At 31.0% G+C, this 19,468-nt stretch overlaps 1 protein-coding gene across 1 annotated transcript; it reads left to right on the top strand.

Annotated features, from left to right (window-relative positions):
* The first annotated feature begins 4,977 nt into the window (after nt 1–4,977).
* On the top strand, nt 4,978–6,520 carry LOC115995377 (protein FANTASTIC FOUR 3). Its single transcript, XM_031119928.1, has one exon. The coding sequence runs from the start codon at nt 5,332–5,334 to the stop codon at nt 6,451–6,453; it is 1,122 nt and encodes a 373-aa protein (XP_030975788.1). The 5' UTR covers nt 4,978–5,331; the 3' UTR covers nt 6,454–6,520.
* Nucleotides 6,521–19,468: the final 12,948 nt, after the last annotated feature.

Raw genomic sequence — 19,468 nt, forward strand, 5'->3', positions numbered from 1 at the left:
TAAGTATAAAACCTAATCGGTGTATTATGATCATGAAGGCACTGATGTCTGTGCAGGTGAGCCGTTGGTCGGTCATATGATAAAAGTGGACAACCCTAAATTTAAATCTACCAGCAATAAAATAAATAAATACTTATTTAAAGTATATGCATGCTTAGCTTAACCACAATTTTTTTTTAGTTGACCTGTAGAGTGCTTTATAAGTGACCATGCCAGGTCAGAAGTACAATCCGGCTGAGGCAAAGCTAAGATTTAGTCAACATGTAATAGAACAAATAGCCCTAAATAATAAAGCAACAATATTTTCACAAATAAATCTTAAATTATAAGTTGTTACTGAGTTTAATTTGAGTCCACCTTTGACATCACATTTTTACCAACTAATAACAATATAATTTACCACCTAGAATTCATTTTAAAATTGTTGTGCAAATACTGTGAATGTAGTATTTCTCAAATATTAATGTAAGTTTTTAAAACTCTAGATGACAATGAAAATATTATGGAATTGCCAAATACAGGTTGCCAAAAATGGTGCAAATTCAGATAATATCGAAACCAGGTGCTATACGTAGTAGGCAGCAGGGCAACTGGTTCTCAATATCTAACAGATGGACATAAACCCAGTTAATTACTAGCTAGGTAGATATTCCAAAACCGGGGATTACACACACTTGGTATAAGTAGGATGAGAGATTTTATACATATGGAAGAATAATCAGATGCTCAACAAATTTTGATCATCGAAGTTGACAAGACAAACTCTCAATACCATCTACAACTCACAAATAAAATTCAACACAATCCCAATACTACGGATACATTTAGAAATCAATATTACAAGAAATATAAGAAATTGAAATGAAAAATATTATTATTCATCTATTTGATTACAACACATGAATACTCTGAATTTTCATTCCACGTATGATACGATAGGTGAATGGAATTGTATTGAAGTCAGATTTCCTAAATTAAGCATATTTATAAAACTATATTTACAATTTTGTGGATCTAGTTTAGCATCCTGTTACAAATTTAACAATTTTATACTTAAATATTATGTTTCTTTATTCAAATTTATATCTCCATAATATTAAAAAAATGATAAAATTTGATAATATCTTCTGTGAACAGTAAACTCTAAATTCACGTGCTTAAATATCATAATGTTATATTAAAAAGTTTGTAATTAAAAACTATACATGTTTCTTAAAATATTAATCCAACCGTTCATATATAAGTGTTGAAATGTTTTGAATCTTAATAACATAATATTTCATGTATGCAAAAAGTACCACAATCATCTCTAAGTCTTAGAAATCTTATGTTCAAAGGAAAATAAATAAATAAATGCATTATGTACATTAATAAATAGTTGCTATAGACTTTTTGATAAGAAATACTTATTCCTTATTTAAAAAAAAAAATGTGAATTGCTATTCACTCTAAGGAAAAGCATAGTCAAATAATAGAAGAATTATTCCATTATATTGTATATTCATACATACCAAACATGCCCTAAATTGTGTTTTCTTACCCAAACAATAAACAAACTCTCTACTCATATATGTATATATATGTATGTATTCTTTCAAACCAAAAATTACCAAATACTATTCAAAAAATACTGACTTCATGTTCTTTTAAGAGTTTTCTCTTCTCCAAATGCGAGAGGACTTTTTGGATCAAAACCATCAAATCTTTTATAATATTGTCCACTTATATGAGATTCTTACTTGTATTCTTTGAGAAGCAAAGAATATAATATTAGCTTCTTCTTTTTTAATTTTGGAATATCAATTACTTCTTTATCAAGGAAATGAATATTTCAGGAGACCAAACAGGAATTTGAGGAATTTGTAACTTTGTTACTATTTCTATCAAATCTTCATTTGTGTTATAAGCTACAAGACATTTGCTCCCATCCCATCTAAGAATGGGGAAGGAGGACAGGTAGAAAAGGGTCAATATTTCTACCTACTTGACAAAGGCTTTTAGGACAATGGAAAACATTTGTTTAAACTTGAGTGGAGATTGGAAAACAATAGAAAATTGACTGCTTACGAAGAATCTTTATTCATCCAAAAAAAAAAATCTTTTGCTAAACATATATATGTTTTACTTTGCGTATGCTTTAGCACAATTCCTTTTAATCATACGCCCATCCCTGATTAGTTTGTTTGTGTAATTTATTTTTGTAAAACCACAAGAAAAGTCCATGTCTCTATCTCAATCTATTTACAATCAAATCAAATATCAACTGCGAGGAAACTAAAAGCAGAAAAATCATAACCTCATGTCTCATATGAAAACAGATGGAATATGGTGATGAAATGTGCATATAATGGCTGTACGTCTTGACTCTTGATTCACGTTATAAAGGGTTTTATTCTAAAAAAAACTACTTACTAAGTTGCTGTTTATATGGGTCAACTTAATTGTGGTTTACATTGGTCGGTGTTACATAGTTTCCTTGGTTTTTCAGTGATCTCATTAGCTACCCCAACATTATTTTAATGAACAAAACTAATAAAGCCAATCAGAGGAGTAGAATTAAAGTTACATATTTAGTTCATGCATGTGTAATAATCATAGAAAGGCAACGTGCAAAAGCTAATGCATAGTACATACATGAATTTGTGATGTTAACTGTCACTTTCCTCTAATGGTGGAACTATAGCAAGCTTGTATCTGTAAAAATTTCTATACTTGGAACAAATTAAGCTCTTAATTGTAGCAGCTTTAGATTTTATGTCTGAACACTAACTTTTGCGGTCTAATGACTCTATTATGCTTTAAGCAATTAGGCTAGGTCATTTTGTTGTATCCTCACATGGCTTAGGGTGTGATTCTAAGGGCTATGGGTTCAAAGCCTAAAAACTAGCCGACAAGCATTAGGGTTAGTGGAGGATCACACTGCTTTCTCTTTTGTCAGAGGTCTTTTTAAGAACATGTATGTCTTCTTTAGATATCCGTACATTAAGGGTAGTGACAAACAATGTTTGGGTTAAGTGAAAAGTCACACTCACACTCACACCCACACAAGAGCTAGCAACTTGTGTTAGCCAAAAATCAAGTCAATATTTTATTTCATCTTTGTAGGTAAAAGGGTTTTCTTAGAAAAAGGAACAAATAATTTCCCTTCATTATAAATAACTCTCTTGTAAAATTATTAAGGATTTTGTTAATGTGTGCCCTAAGGGCACACAATAATTAACCATTTAAAAAAAAAAATTTCGGGAATTGAAAAAGTATTGACAATTTTTTCAATTTTTGAGAAAATGTTTCCAAAAATGGATGGCTTAATATATGTCCTTAGGGCACACATTAACCGAACCCTATTATTAATTATGAGAATTATTGACTAATTAAATTTTATGTAGACTTTTTCTTTCATTTAAATAATTCAAACACCTATAGATTTTGGAACAATCTATGTGTGAAAAAAAGAAAGAAAAAGGATTCTACCTTACTTGGAAGTGAGAAAGCATATAGGAAAAAGGTGATTAAGAGAAAAATTAATGTGGATGAAGGAAAGGGAAGAAAATATTTTTGAAAGAAAATCTAATTTAAATTTTTTAATTATTTAAACAAAAGACTTTGCCGAGGATAATAGTCCTTTGGGGAAAAAAAAAATTCTATTAAACTAGGCTTTAGTTAGAAAAAATTGTAATTACATTTTTTAGTCCATTAAATATTGAAAATAATTTTATTCTTACAATTAATATTCTTTAAAAAAATTTTGAAAAAAAATACTAATTATGAAATAGAAGAATGAATTATAATTAAAGAGAATATCCATTTTCGATTGTCAAAAAACATTATTAAGTGATATAAAATTGATTCTTCAAGAAATAAAAACTTGTAAAAAATGTAATTATAAGAGGCTAGCTCAATTACAATTGTTATTCTTTTAGAATACTGAATTAAATACAGTACACACATATTTTTGCTGGTATTTTCCTACCTTATCATGACAATATTTGAATAGAATGGCACAACGATAATAATAATGCAGGCCTTATGGGGTGGGACTCACAATGACATCCGCTAGCTTTATTTGAATTTCATGGCCGAAAATAAGGCCCTTTGGATTCTGTCACTATTCCCATAAAAATTTTCCCCAAACATAATCATTAATCCATGCAGCATGCAGTATGGAGTCTCCCCAGCTTATCAAAGAAAAAACATTAGTTTTGAAAAACACCCACTTCTAATTTTGACTAAGTTACCCTTACCATGTTATATTTCCACTATTCTCTCAAAAAAAAAATGTTATATTTCCACTAAGAAAAGCATTATTGAGTGTTTACTGTTTAGGATAGAAATTTGGTCAATTCTCTTCTTTGGTAGGCAAGAATGATGTGAAATTGAATAATATTGACTTCTAGACAATTCAAAGGGCGTGGGCTGATTTTTTTTTTTCCTTCAGATTTTTATTCCCATTTGAAAAACCTTGTTTCTGACTCGTAAAACATATGAATCATACATAAAACTAATAATAAAAACTATGGATGGTTCATGGTTGTCATATTTATAAAATTAAAAAAAAAAAACAAAACAAAAACAAAAAAAATGAAAGAAAAAGCAATCGCTATCAAGAAATATTTGGGGGAATCCTTTTGTTCATGGCCTTTCATGGCCTTTTGTTGGCTTTCTTTTGGAAGGGAATTGAAAAGCTGGTAATTTTGTAGCAATGAAACACTCCATCTGTATTCCCACCTGTCCCTCTCCTCAACTACATAAATGCGCACAAAAGGACATTTTCATCAGACACAATTCCTGCCCACATGGGATATTGATATGGGAATTTTATCTTGAAATTCTTATTTTCTCACTTGGTAATAATGTTTAAATTCAAAGTCTAAAAATTAAGTTTAAACACATATTTACTTAATAGGAATCATCTTTTGCTCCCACTTTTTTTTTTCTTCTTCTTTTTTATATCCTCTTTTGTAGTGTGAGGTAGTATATAGAATTGTATAATTCAAGTGATGTAAAGAGGCCCCTACCCACCTCTCTCTCTACAATACACCTCAAGCACTTTTTTTTTTTGGACATAATACCTCAAACACTTTTTGGGACTACAAATTCACACCCCACCCCTCACTTATGCCTCATGTTCAACTTCACTCTTTTCTTTCTCTATCTCTCCCTGTCCCTTGCAATACAAAGTGCCTTTCATTGTAATCCAAAAACCCAACTCCTCTGTTCTTCCTCTGCCTCTCCCTTTCAAAACAGCAGCCTTTTCCTCTGTTCTTCCTCTGCCTCCATTTTTATAACCCTTCTTGCCTTTCATTTCAAAGATTCAAAGCATAAGCTATTGTCATGGCAACAATTGTGTGCCAAGGCTTGCAGTCATGCCTAGACTCCCATCTTGTTGAGCCAATTAGGACAGTGAGGCTCAAAATGTCTTCAGCAAAACCACACTTCTCTCAACCCCTTGAACTTGACTTAAAATCTTGTTTTTTGGATTCCAACACCAAAGAACTTGGAGACAACAAGCGCCATAATAGTAACATTGAAGAAATCAGCTCCAACAAGCCCTATACTCCCATAGACAACAAAACCTCCTCAAATCCTGACTTGGGTGGTTGGAGTTTCCTCCAATCTCTCGGTACTACCTCATTACAAGGTCCCAAAGTGGAAAAAGAAAACACCACCTATGTCCATCCTCTAGCGAAAAGGTCTTGGTCCACGCTTAGTGAAAAGAGCTTGGAATTATGCACCGAGAATTTAGGCAACGAGACAGGCACAGACATCAATGAAAGCAGCATTTTCTCATTGCCGTCATGGGATTCATCAAACTCAAAGAGCGGGAATTCGCAACAAAAATCACGTCAACTTTTTGGAGCAAAGTCTAGGAAAGCGAATCCTCTTAATTTTCCACCTCCTTTGACAACGATAAGCGGCAAGGAATCTCTGCGATTTAGGCCCCACCGTGAAGATGGGCGGCTGATAATCAAAGCTGTCAAGGCGCCAGCTAAACACACATGTTTTCAAGCCGAACGAAGCCATGGCCGCCTTCGATTATGCTTGTTGAAAACTTGTCCCACTCCAAGTACTACTAATGTTGACGTGTTAGAAAAAATAGCCAATGATTTAGCTAGTGAAGAGGAATATGGAAAAGATGGACTTGAAAATGACGTGACCAATGAAGAAAATACACAACATGTGGAAGAAGAAGAAGAAGAAGAAGAAGACGAAGAAGAAGAAGAAAAAGAAGCAGTAGTAGTTGAAGAAAATGAAGCAAATGATGTTGAAGAAATTAAGGATGTGTACTCGGGTGGTGAAGAGAAAGATGATAATAATGTGAATGATGGTTATTGTGAGGCTGATATGGGAATAGAAAAGTATGAGAGGCAAAGAATGTGCAAAGTAGGTGAGCATCATCAGCATGATAAGAAAAGATTGTTAACTTGGAAGCCATTGTTGGTGGCTACATCCTAAACTTAAAGCTTTATTTTGGACCTCTCTTTATCTACCTAGCTATTAGCAATATTACTATATTCCACAATTTTGTGTTTTGTCCCATTGCCTTTTTTGTCTCTCTTTTGTTTCATGAATTCACATATTTCCTTAATGTATGGTTGTGTTAGGTAGTTATTATCGTTACTCTCTCTCTCTCTCTCAAACACACATACTGAGGGAGACTCAAATTATCTTATTGATATACCATCTGAGAGCAATGACAAGCAAGAATTAACCATCTGACCTTTTAGGTAATTTTCTTTCTATATGTGCAAAACGGTCACAAATAATCCTATTCTTTTTTGACACCACAAATAATCCTATTCCATTGAATATTTGATTTAATAGATTAATAAGGAATATTTAACATATAATTGATTATACGATTAAGATCCCTCAAATATGAATACGATAATCCAAAAATAACAAAGGGAAATGTTAACCGATACCCTAAGGGCGTTTATTTATATCAAAACTTTTCTTAAATTGTTTGTTAATAATTGATTTAAATTAAATGTACCCTTTAACTAGATCCTACAAATATTGATCAAGATAAAAGCACTATGTGATTCATCTAATAGGTGGTGACTTGATAATAGAAAGTTGTCATTACGAAGCTGAGATCATAGATTTTAAACCCTATCATTTTTTTTTTTTTTTTTTTGAGGAAGAAAAAAGCCTATGCTTTGAGCTACTGCCACATGCCTTATGTGGATTTAAAAAAAAAAAAAATTAATCACAAAATTTCTCTACTACCTCAAGATGTCTGCAACTAAAATGGTCGTTCAATTAACCGTTTCAATCTTTTGGATACCAACTTTGTGTTGGTTATTAAATTCAACTCTTTTATTGAATATCATCTCTACATATGATTACCCCTCAAAATTAGAAATTTTGTTTTTCTCTCGCTTGAAGACGAGAGATTATGTGTATTACCGTTTTAACACAAATAACCATTTCATGCATACAATGGCAGTTTAATCACATCCTTCCAAATGGCTTTACAAGTGTATAGGAATGTAAATGAGCTGAGTTGAGCCTAGCATTAAAAGTTCAGATTTTTTCATTTAGTTTTATTTCAAATGCAAGCTAAGCTCAATTTTATTACTAAACAATATTACATGTTTAAACTTGATTCATTTTTTTTGTGAACCAGTTTGACATTATTCATGAACTATTTAATTAACTTATTATTTTCCATTATGTAGTAAAATCATGACTAAATTATTTTACCCATTTACAAATCTATAAATTTTTATTACGAATGAATTATTTATATTATCAATAAACTACAAAAATAATAATTTGATATCGTTTGGACCTATCTACAAACTTACACAATCCATTTTCAAGTGTATAGAAGTATATTTTTAGACAAATGTAATATTATGTATAGTTAAATCGAGTTTTATTTTCATGACATTGCTGACAAACGCATTATTATGTTTAAACTTAATTGGCTTAATAATTATAGATAAACTTAGGCTTGAGCCTGACTTGTTTGCTAAACAAACAAATATAAACAACCTTTTTCTCGAGCTAAACTCATGTAGTTCATAAGCAAGTTGATTCATTTACACCCTTGATTAGTGTGAGCGAAATTTTTTTTTTCTTTCATTTTCTTCTTCTTCTTCTTATTTTTTTTGGTCCAAAGCAAAGAAATTCAAAGTAAGAAAGGTTCACCTTGAACTTTTTATGTGGTCCATCAATAAACATATTGTTGTATTTGAGTTTGGTTGATTTAATATTTGTTGTAATTTTGTAGTTGAATGATTAAATTATCATTTCTTAACTGTTTAAACTTTTAGCACACTGGATAATTTAAAATGATATATTAAAGCAAAAATTCATGAATTGGATCATTATCTCCTCATTCTACCTCTCATTTAACAACAATGAAACATAAATCTAAGTTTGAGCTAGATTTATTTGCCGCATAAATTAAGATTGAGTGAAAAGCGAGATGAAAACTAATTCAGCTTGGCTCATTTACAAAAGCTATTGGACATAGTTTCCATAGGTATCTTGTTTCGTACAAAGATTGGGGACCAACAGATCCAATCACTTTAAAAAGCAAATCAGCAACAATGATTCATGGTAGCCAGAGAGCATCAATCCTCTTATTATGTATGTACTGGAGTGTGCATAGTAGAAAAGATAAACTGATAAAAAGGTACTAGTGCAAGTTGGTGTGTACGAAAAAATACCAAACCACATGTGGGAATATGGGAATAGGGGCGTGGGTCGCACATTAACCCCCATCATTCACAGACTATTTTGCAGTGCAGGCGGATCATCCGTACTTCTCTTTCCTTTCATTTACGTGCTAGTTTTACGACCACTCTTATATTGTTCAACTTTTCCAACAGTCAATCAACAAATTCCAAAAATACAAAATATCAATGAAAACCGTTCTTTTCTCTTCGTTCATTATGAATCATTCTACTGTTCATGAAAACAACCCTTCAGTTGTGTTGGTACCTTTTATAACAATTGCTTGGCCAACATGTGAGGTTTACATGTGGGTCGCATTCATCTCCAATAACCGTCAATTGACGACTGATGTATAAGGATTTCTCGTATCGTTTCACGTGATGGCAAGAGTTGAGTAGGGAAACGGCACTTTAAGCCTTTCACAGATATACTATGCTCACGATGATAGTCTTATCAAAACTTAAATAGTACACATATTCTTTTGATATAAATTCACGAACTGAGCAGAGCAACGGCACTTTAAGCCTTTCACAGATGTACTGTGCCCACGATGATAGTCTTATCAAAGCTTAAATAGTACACATACTCTTTTGATATAAATTCACGAGCTGAGCAAAGCAACAACACTTTAAGCCTTTAACAGAAGTACTGTGCCCACAATGATAGTCTCATCAAAGTTCAAATAGTACACATACTCTTTTGATATACATTCACAAGCTGAGCTGAGCAACGACACTTTAAGCCTTTAACAGAAGTACTGTGCCCACGATAATGGTCTCATCAAAGTTCAAATAGTACACATACTCTTTTGATATACATTCACTAAGTAATTACATAGAGGAGTTCTCTTTGGGGTGGCTTCCAATATGCAATATGCTAGTTAAGAGTTTTGAACTCAAAAATCTTATAAATTTTATTAGTTTTTAAAAATCACTAGACCAACTCTTTGGAGTTTTTATTTTTATTTTTTTTTATTTATTTTTTTTTTTTTTATGATCGACAATATAATCCCACCCCAAGACCGCTCAAACTTGGGTCCATGGATCCCTCAAACCTTTAAAACTTGGAGAAGTACCAACTCGCCTAACGTGGACGGTAACTCCTTAGAGTTAACTAAGACAAATCAACTTTGTTGTCTAACCTTCTCCCAATTATGAAATCTAGATAGGAATGTGTTTGTAATTTTTTTTTTTTTTTAAACTATTTATGAAATGAAAGCATTATATATTTATATTACGTTACAATATTTCTTGAAGCATGACTGATAATTAGTTAACATGCTGCACGAAAGAAAAGGGTATTTCAATCATTCTTTTTAAATAATTCAGCAAAAAAAAAAAAAAAAATCATTCTTTTTAATTAAATAAAAGTACAATATCTCCATTGTACCATTTTTTTAATTACACTTTAATCCATGTTAGATAACCCATTTCAATAGAAAAACGTTGTATATATGTTTTTTTTAATGGAAGTTGTAGATATACTACCTTAAGTGTTGAATAGGGGTGTCAATTCGGGTTAGCGTGTTGGGTTCATTTCGTGTCAAGGTAGAAGTATTCTACTAAATGGCTCAACCCTAACTCGACCTATTTAATAATCGTGTCATGATCCTTTAACCCTAACCCGACTTGTTAATAAGGCGGGTTGACCTGACCCAACTTATTAGACATGCTTAATAAACAAGTCGTGTTGGATTGACATGAATGTAACACAATCCATTTCAACCTGCATAATATTTAATATAACATCCATCTAGAAATAATTTTTTTTACATCCCAAAAGCAGTTCATACACTTCAAGTCTTCAACCTACATTCAAAATAATATAGTTTTAATAAAAATATAACATTCATCTAGAAATAAGTTCTTTACACTTCAAAATAAGTGCATACACTTCAACCCAAATTCAAAATAACATAGTTTAACAAAAATAATATAGTTCAACAAAAATATAATATCCTAGGAACTTGTCAAATACTAAGTATCAATATTGAATTGAAAGAATTGCAGCAAACAGTAGACTAATCTTGACTATGACTATGATTATCATCCACACACAGAGAGAGAGAGAGAGAGAGAGAGCAATAACCAGTTTAAGACTTTGAGTTTGAGAATTGGGCATGAGACTATAAGATAGTAGAGTGAGTAGTACGACTGAAATAAAAAAATAAAATTAGATATTTATAAGAAGGTTTAGAGATTTAGGGTTTGTAAGGTTTAGAGATCTAGGGTTTGTAAAGTTTAAATTTCCAATTATATCATTTGTAAATTTTTGTAATTACTCACTTTTCTTTTTACATTTAAAATATATGTTGGATATAAAAGGTATTTGACAAATATAAAATAAAATTTATATTTATTTGTTATACGAGTTAAATAGGTTGTGTTAAGTGGGTTATTTCGGATTGACACAAATAAATTGGCGTGTCAAATGTGTCTATTGCGGGTTACGCGAGTTGACCTGCTTATGACACGTTTCTTATCATGTCACTTTCGGGTCAACTCGTTTATGACCCAAACCCATTAAGGCACAACCCGAACCTGCAAAAACCCATGTCGAGTTCGTATCGTATTCACGAGTTGGGTCAAACATTGACACCCCTAGTGTTGAACATTAAGTTTCATAATAAAATTCAAATACCTAGTTTCATTGATTAATAAAATACAAACAATGTTATTTTTTTGAATAACATTTAAATTCAATGAAAGTATGTGTTTACATTTAATTAGAGATTTTAATATACTACCCTTAAGATAAATTTCATACTTTTAAAGCCACCTCAAAATATAGAGGAATTATGTAATTTACCCAAATCTTTAATTTGTGATAATTGCTTTGTACAATCAACTAGAGTATAACTAGTTGGTGCGATAGTCATTTCACAAATATAAGTACTTGTGAGGTGTGTGGGGCAAGGGCTGAGATTCAAGTCTCCAGGATAGAGTTTCACACACATATGCAGTTAGATTAGGCTAAAGTAGAAATTCTATCTTGTATAAAAAAAATAAAAAAATAAAAAAATAGTCACTTGACTTTAGGATCCAAAATTTATTATATAGTAAATGATATAATAAAATTTTATATGTTAGATAATCAAATAATTAAAAACCAAAAGCCTTACTCAATCGATACCCCTTTGTATTTTTTATAGTGTTATAAATTAATTGAATCTAAACTTTCGAATTTACATCACCTCTCAAGCCAAAGAGCTCATCACCTGAATAGTGGTTTGTTAAAGCTAATTGATTCCTTAAAAATCACAAAGCAAGTAACACAGGTTTTTATTTCATTTTTATTTTTATTTTTTTATTTATTTATTTTTTTGTAAAAGATAAATTTACTAAATAGATTAGAAACTTTGTTTCACAAACACAGGTACATTGATGCCAATATGAATCTATGGCCTTGATTTGAAAGTCCAGCGATGTCAATGTGAGTCCGTCTCCCCAAACCTTTACTCTATTCCAAACGAGAAGCACGTGTTGACAACAGAAATGCACAACTTTTTTTTGGGGTAATATTAAATGCACCCAACTTTTCTATCCAATAAACTCAGTGAAGTGAAACCAAAAAACAAAAAAAAACCACAAGTTGCAAAAGCATGCTCGTAACTTAATCAGATTTTTTTAAAATAATTTTTTTATCCCGATATAAATCAAAAGCTGCTGATGCAATTCATAAAAAGTGATGCATATGGTTACAGATTATACATTAAGAAAAAGAAAATCATTCTGTAGGCCACATTTTTTCTTTTCTATATGATATGCTTACCTAATCTTAATCATTCATATATAAACATATATATATATATATATATTAAAATTAAGTATACATATGGACAAAAAAGGGTGTAAACCAGAATTCTTCTATAAAAAAAAATTGTATATAAACAAAGATTCTTAAAAAAGAAAAGAAAAAAAGAATTATGCCAAATTAAGCTAGGAGACATAGAATCCCCTATTCAGTGGAAGATAGTGGATTCTTTGTTTATATGTTTTTATATATATGTATGAATCTAATTAATGGATATTTTTAAGGTATTTGTTAATTAATAATTTTAAGAAATATTTTATAATATTTTTACATAAAATATAAAAAATTGTAAAAAAATTTATATAAAATTTTATTTTTTCATAAAAAATATTTTAAAAAATATTTCTTAAATCAATTCACTTGAGTGCTTCTGTTAATTTTTCCACATGTATATTCAATCTTCAAAAGAATCAAAACCATTCAATAAATTAGGTCAGGTCCATAATGCATAGAAAACCAATCATGTTGGCCCATGCGTAAAAATTAGGTAAAGTTTGTAAATGGTGAGACAATGGTGAAAGAGCGGTGCATTCTTATTGGGTTTTGTGGAGTCTTCCAATAAAGGAGATGATCTATTAGAAGGTTTTTTGTCATTACTTCTTGTTGGTTTTTCGTCTGTGGATTTCTTGGTGATTAAGGGACTTGAACAAAAGCTTCGACTCTCATTTGTTCATCCCACTTAATTGACTTCCCACTATCTTCTTTGTACACCAAAAGCTTTGGAAACCCAATTATACTTTGACACATGCTAAGACAACTGCTTATAACTTTTTGTAGATCAATTTTTAGGGTGGGTTGGGATGGTTTTTTTTCCATTACTTAGCTGGTTTCATTATCGGTTTTTCACAATTTAACAATTCAGTCATATCATGGTGCAGCTTTTATGTGAGGAAGATATGCCAATACATAATCAAAATTGAAAATGAAACTTTTTTTAAAAAATAATCCAATAGTTAGAAACAATAGAATTTTAACTTTTGTTGTATTTCTTGAAAATATTAAATAGTGTAAATTGAATTATAACATTCTTAACATTCGTCCCTGCGTTTTATCTAGTTTCGTGTATTAATTGAGAACTTATTTAACAAAAATTAACTAAAGTATAGTTGTCTGTAATTTATAATCAATATATTCTCAAAAAATTATAACCAATACATGTACGTAGGGGGATCCTTGAAATTTTTAAAAGATTTGGATTTAGACTTAATTTAAGGGATTTTTCTTCTTAATAAAATAATAATTTAAGGGATTTTTTTTCTAAACATTTTTGGCGGCCGTGGAGGTGTAATGGGAAAAAAATATCTTTTTCTTGGTGGGTCTAACAAAGCAATTGCGTCACCAACAAAAGAAAACGCCTTTGGCAATTGGCACAGAAAGCTACCCATCATACCAGTCCTTTATAACCCACCACAACATCCCCTGATCAACCTCCACCCAACATTGGATATATATCAATAGAAATAAAACCAGCTCAGAAGGACAATACGGAAAATTTGACTAATCTTCAAGCTCTTCTATAATGGATAATGCAGTCATCAGTGAGTGAGTCTAATTATAGGTTCACCATAATTTATTAAAATCGTATTAAATGGTGTATTTTATTTATTTATTAGAAAAGTCAGTACATCCTTTTTGAATGTTTTAAAGGGAAAAAAAAAAAGAAAAAAAAAAGAAAGAGAGAGAGAGAGAAAGAAGAATATGTCACATATATTGATTGAACTAACAATTATAAAGCCAAAAGTTGCATGGTTCTTTGAGAAAAATTTGAATAATAGAAATTATTGATACATAAAATGTGGATTATCACGAAATTTGTGAATTGTGGCCTCCTTTCTCTTCCTACACATCTGTTCCACGCGTATGGATAAGTATGTTTTTCAAAGGTGACAAATCCTATCTAGCTGGACTTAGCCGACTTCAACTCAATTGACAATTTGAACCTTTTAATCATGATCAAACATTTGAGAATGAAACAAGAAAAAGCTCTTAAATTTCACTCCTTTGATCACAATCAAATTGCCCCAATTGACCTGTTGGCTTGAGGACAGTAATAATGGCCATTAGGATAATACTTTCCAAAAATTCCATGAAAGAAACTTATAATATGTTACACATAAAGACACACTCTTTCACACACATACACACACACATTGCCTACAAAAGTCTACATTCGTTTTCGGCCTCATTGTTCAAATTCTCACAATTCTTGTGGTTGCAAACTCACACTATTAAATCTCATATATGTGTGGTGAGGGAGGGTATTACAGTTGCACTCCACATAAAACACCACTGAATGAATGCCTTTCCTTAACATTAATTCAAGGTTCATAAATTGAATGTGTGTGTGTGTGTGTTACACAATTAATTTGAGTAGTTTTAGTTTAGAAGTCAGTTGTCCATTTAGGGTTTCAAAGGACAAAATGTATGATTGAGTAGAAAATTACCAAAAGAAGTAAAGAACAAAAAAAATTGGCTTTCATTGACAACCACTAGAGTTCCATGTGATTGTCATTTTATAAAAGAAAAATATTCTTTGTGGCTCAATTGCAAGACGTGGCGGTGGTTCACATAAAAGTAGAAATTATCCACTCTGTATATAAGATATGCATGGAGAAACTTTAATTTTATGTTTTCCTTTTTTGAGTTTTCTTCTCTCTTTTAAAAAAAAGTTATATTCAGATTTGATCCCTTGTACAGTGAAAGATCTTAAAAGAGTCCTCACGTATCCAACAACAAATCTCTAAAGATGCACGAATTCACAGAGTGAAACATTTAAAATGGAGAAAAAAAAAGCCTGGTTCGAAGGGATTCGATAGAATATTTATCATGAACCTACTCGGTAGGCACACACTAAAATCACTAAATTTCTTCCTCATTAAGGGGACACGGTTCTTCCTTGTAATTTGATTTACTTACGACCATAGATTTGCTTTCAATATTTTTCGGAATTGATTTTATATTTCCAAATGTACTCTCTTTTCATTTATTTTTTGATTCATTTTTCATTTATTTTAGGTGAACTACAATTTGGTAAAACCGTAAAAGGGATAATTCTTTAGTACATCTGAGAGTAATACTCTCTCCTCTCATGTGTCTTACTAATTGAATACATAATAGAGTTCAACATTCACATGAAATGAAGGAGCATTACTCTCATAGTGATAAGGATAAGAATTAGCATACCAACTTTCTTCATTCAGACTTCAAGTTCCTAAGAATTATCAAACTTTGCAAGTTCCTAATTAATACTAGACCATGGCATGGGGTGGAGACACCGATGATTTAGGTCAAATAAAAGCTAAAATGAACTTAGGCAATTAAATTGATATCTAGATTAATCTTCTTTTTCATTTGGGCAAGTTGTCTAATCACAAGTGTGTCTAAATTGAGATTGCATGATTGTCTAACGGTAATAATATCTTTTATGATGCCTCTTGTCTGTGGTTCAAACTACACATCCCTCCCACACTATCTCGAAAGAAAGTAGGTCTAGATTTTTTTGCCACTCCAATCATTAATATTGTTAATCATAGAAGCAAAAAAATACACACAAAAAAAAAAAAGCAAAAATATATGTATAATATGTAAAGGTAAAGAATTTAATGGAACTACATTTGACTTTTTCCCCCCTAATCATTAAATAGGAGTGGCAATTTGTATTAGCACGTAGTGTTTATATCACATCGAGGAAAGGATATTCAGCTTCATGGCTCAACCTTTACCCAACTCATTTAATAATATGTAAAGGTAAAGAATTTAATGGAACTACATTTGATTTTTTCCCCCCTAATCATTAAATAGGAGTGGCAATTTGTATTAGCATGTAGTGTCTATATCACATCGAGGAAAGCATATTCAGTTTCATGGCTCAACATTTACCCAACTCATTTAATAATATGTAAAAGTAAAGAATTTAATGGAACTACATTTGACTTTTTCCCCCCTAATCATTAAATAGGAGTGGCAATTTGTATTAGCACATAGTGTTTATATCACATCGAGGAAAGGATATTCAGCTTCATGGCTCAACCTTTACCCAACTCATTTAATAATCATGTCAAAACTCCTCAATTCAAACACGACACATTTATTAAGTGGGTGGACACAACATGACCCATGTAACACACAAGTTGTGTTACATTGACACAAGCATGATCCATTTGAACTCATTGAAAAAAAAAAAAAAAACCCAAAATGATTAATATTTTTTCATATTTTGTAAGAACATAAATTATTATCATTATAAAAAATAATCTATACCAATTCTATTTCCTAGAAACATCAATTAAAAAATAACAATATATAGTTTAAAAGCTGTAATTTCAACCCAATGAGGTTACACCGAAATTTAGAATACACAATCTAAAAATAATAATAAAACAAAAAGAGTTAAGAGCCTTTGAACTTCCAATGAAGAATTTATGAATATAACTATTAAAATTATTTTAATTTCTCAAATTTATATTTAAAATTCAAAATCATATAATATAAGATAAAAATGTCATTGATTTATTTATATGAATTGGGTCATTTTGAGTTGATTATAGATAAAGCAAGTTCACATGAACTTGACCCAATTATTTAATTGTGTCAAAATGAGTTGACCTGTTTTCACACAAACTCATTTATATTGCATTTGGAATGAGGGAAAGTGGAAGGAAGAGAAAGGTATAGGTAGAAAAAGATATAAGTTTCCATTGTGTGGTTAGCGTGCATTTGCCTAAGGATTATTAGGCGTTTTGCGTTTTTTGGTTAGGTCTCACGACACTGTTCACGATCCAACCAAACTTCAAAAAATGTGCATAAGCAGATCAGCTGTGGGTCTCACGGCACTATTTATAATTTAAAAATTATTTTGCTACAGTGTTTTTAGTAATAAATTTTCAGTTTTCAGCAAAATAAGTAATATCCAAACAAACCCTTAGTGTGACAAAAATGAAAACAGTGTTTTTAGTAATAAATTTTCAGTTTTCAGCAAAATAAGTAATATCCAAACAAACCCTTAGTGTGACAAAAATGAAAATGTGTAAAGGTGAAGGAAATATTTTCACCTGGCCCACTATTTGCAATCCACCTATCTTGATTTCAACTAGAAAAATAAAATAAAATAAAATAAAATATTCCCCTTTTTACCAACTAAACAAATAAAAATTTACTTATTTCTTTTCTCTTTCCCCCATTTCTATTTCTAAACACATATGAGAAAAACATTTTCTTTTACCTTTTTTTTTTTTTTTTTTTATCCTTTCCTTTTTCTTTTTTTTCTTTTTTCTTTTCCTTTCTCCCCATATCCTGCCTTCGCCCTCGCCCTCGCCACTGCTCCTGCCTCGTGGCCAGTTGCAAGCAAATAACATGTAACGCTAAACACTAACTCACAAAAAATCATATCATGTTCGTATCAAATTTGGTTACCCTTATGTTTAGACATGTTAAAGCACAATAAGTATGCATTTGAAGTTTAGTACTGGCCAAAATAAAAAAAAGTTTAGTAGTGGCCCTACAGTAAAGTGCTCGAACCCAAATGATGATATTTTCTTTTCATGTCTCTCTTTCTCTCATTACGGGTTATGATATTGGTATTCATCTTTTTCATCATGTTGATCTCCCAGAATCCATGTCTTTCACGTCAAGAGGTTCTCCTTTTACTACAAAAGTGAAAAAGACATGCACACACAGCGACATCTTTTCCATACACACTTTATATAGTCTCTTCTTATATCATTCAAAATTCAGCCCATCAATATATATATATATATATGCTTTTTCCATCATTGCTCTTTCTGTTTCCTAAAAAAACCTTTCTTCCATGCAATATTCAAAAAAAAAAGGTGAGAAAGAAAAAAAAAAAAAGATTTATCTAGCTAGCTTTTGCCATTCTTTGACCATACTGACCAACTAGCTAGCTCAAAATGCTGCCACTTGATTGCATGAATTCTGTCTGGGGGAACAAGAAGAATTTTTTGGAGATTTTTTATAATCTATCTTTATAGGAAACCCATGCCAAGGCAGGGGTCCAATTGTCCATTCTGTAAGTTGAGTAGGAGACATGTGCAAATACAAAGGAGGCCCATCAGCAACATTTGGGTGACTTAAATTGCTCCATGTCCCTGGGCTGCCCACATTAATCATTCATTTCACAAATTTAGCCCTGTTTTGACTTTTAATAATGCCCAATTTTAAACATGTTCACTGTTATTAAAAGCTACAAAAAAAAGAGATCCATACAAAACCACAACCACCGAAGAAAAAAAAAAAAAAAAAAAAAAGCACATAATTAAGGCACATGCGACATTTTAATGTTAAAATAAAGGTCCTAAAACGAAAAGAATAGATGCTCTAATAGTTGCACTATTATCAATAGTCATTTTTTTTTTTTAGAAATGAAGATATTTAGATCTTTTAAAATATCTGACTGTTTCTTGTAGGTATGGTCTCATATATTTTACACACATCAAATTATTACTTTTTATAACTGACCTTAAGATGCTAGTTCAAAGTTTTGAATCTAATCTTATGAATATCATCACATTTTAAGAATCACTAACCCTGCCATTTTGGATTATCATATGTTTTTTGCTTGATCTATTGAGTATTGGGCCTATTGGCAAACTTATTAGAGTATTTTTTTTGGGTTATAATTGAACCCTTTTATTATTATTATTATTATTATTATTATTATTATATATTTTTTGATAATTATAATTCAAGCTTTTACTACAAGACAAGAAATGTAAAAGGAAATATCTAAGCCGAATGGGCCCTAAATATCCGAATGTCCCAAATCAGATTCTGCCTAACAAAATAAATTGACATTAACGGTCACAGATTCATAGTACGAGAACAGGATTTATCAACTATGATTTTTTTTTTTTTTTTTTGGGCACTGGGAGGGTGTCCTCATTTCATTTATGAACTATAATTGGACTGTCTGATTTTAATATGGATGATAAACTGATATTCTTTGTTA

The sequence above is a fragment of the Quercus lobata genome, chromosome 6, assembly GCF_001633185.2.
Source record: "Quercus lobata isolate SW786 chromosome 6, ValleyOak3.0 Primary Assembly, whole genome shotgun sequence".
NCBI lineage: Eukaryota > Viridiplantae > Streptophyta > Magnoliopsida > Fagales > Fagaceae > Quercus > Quercus lobata.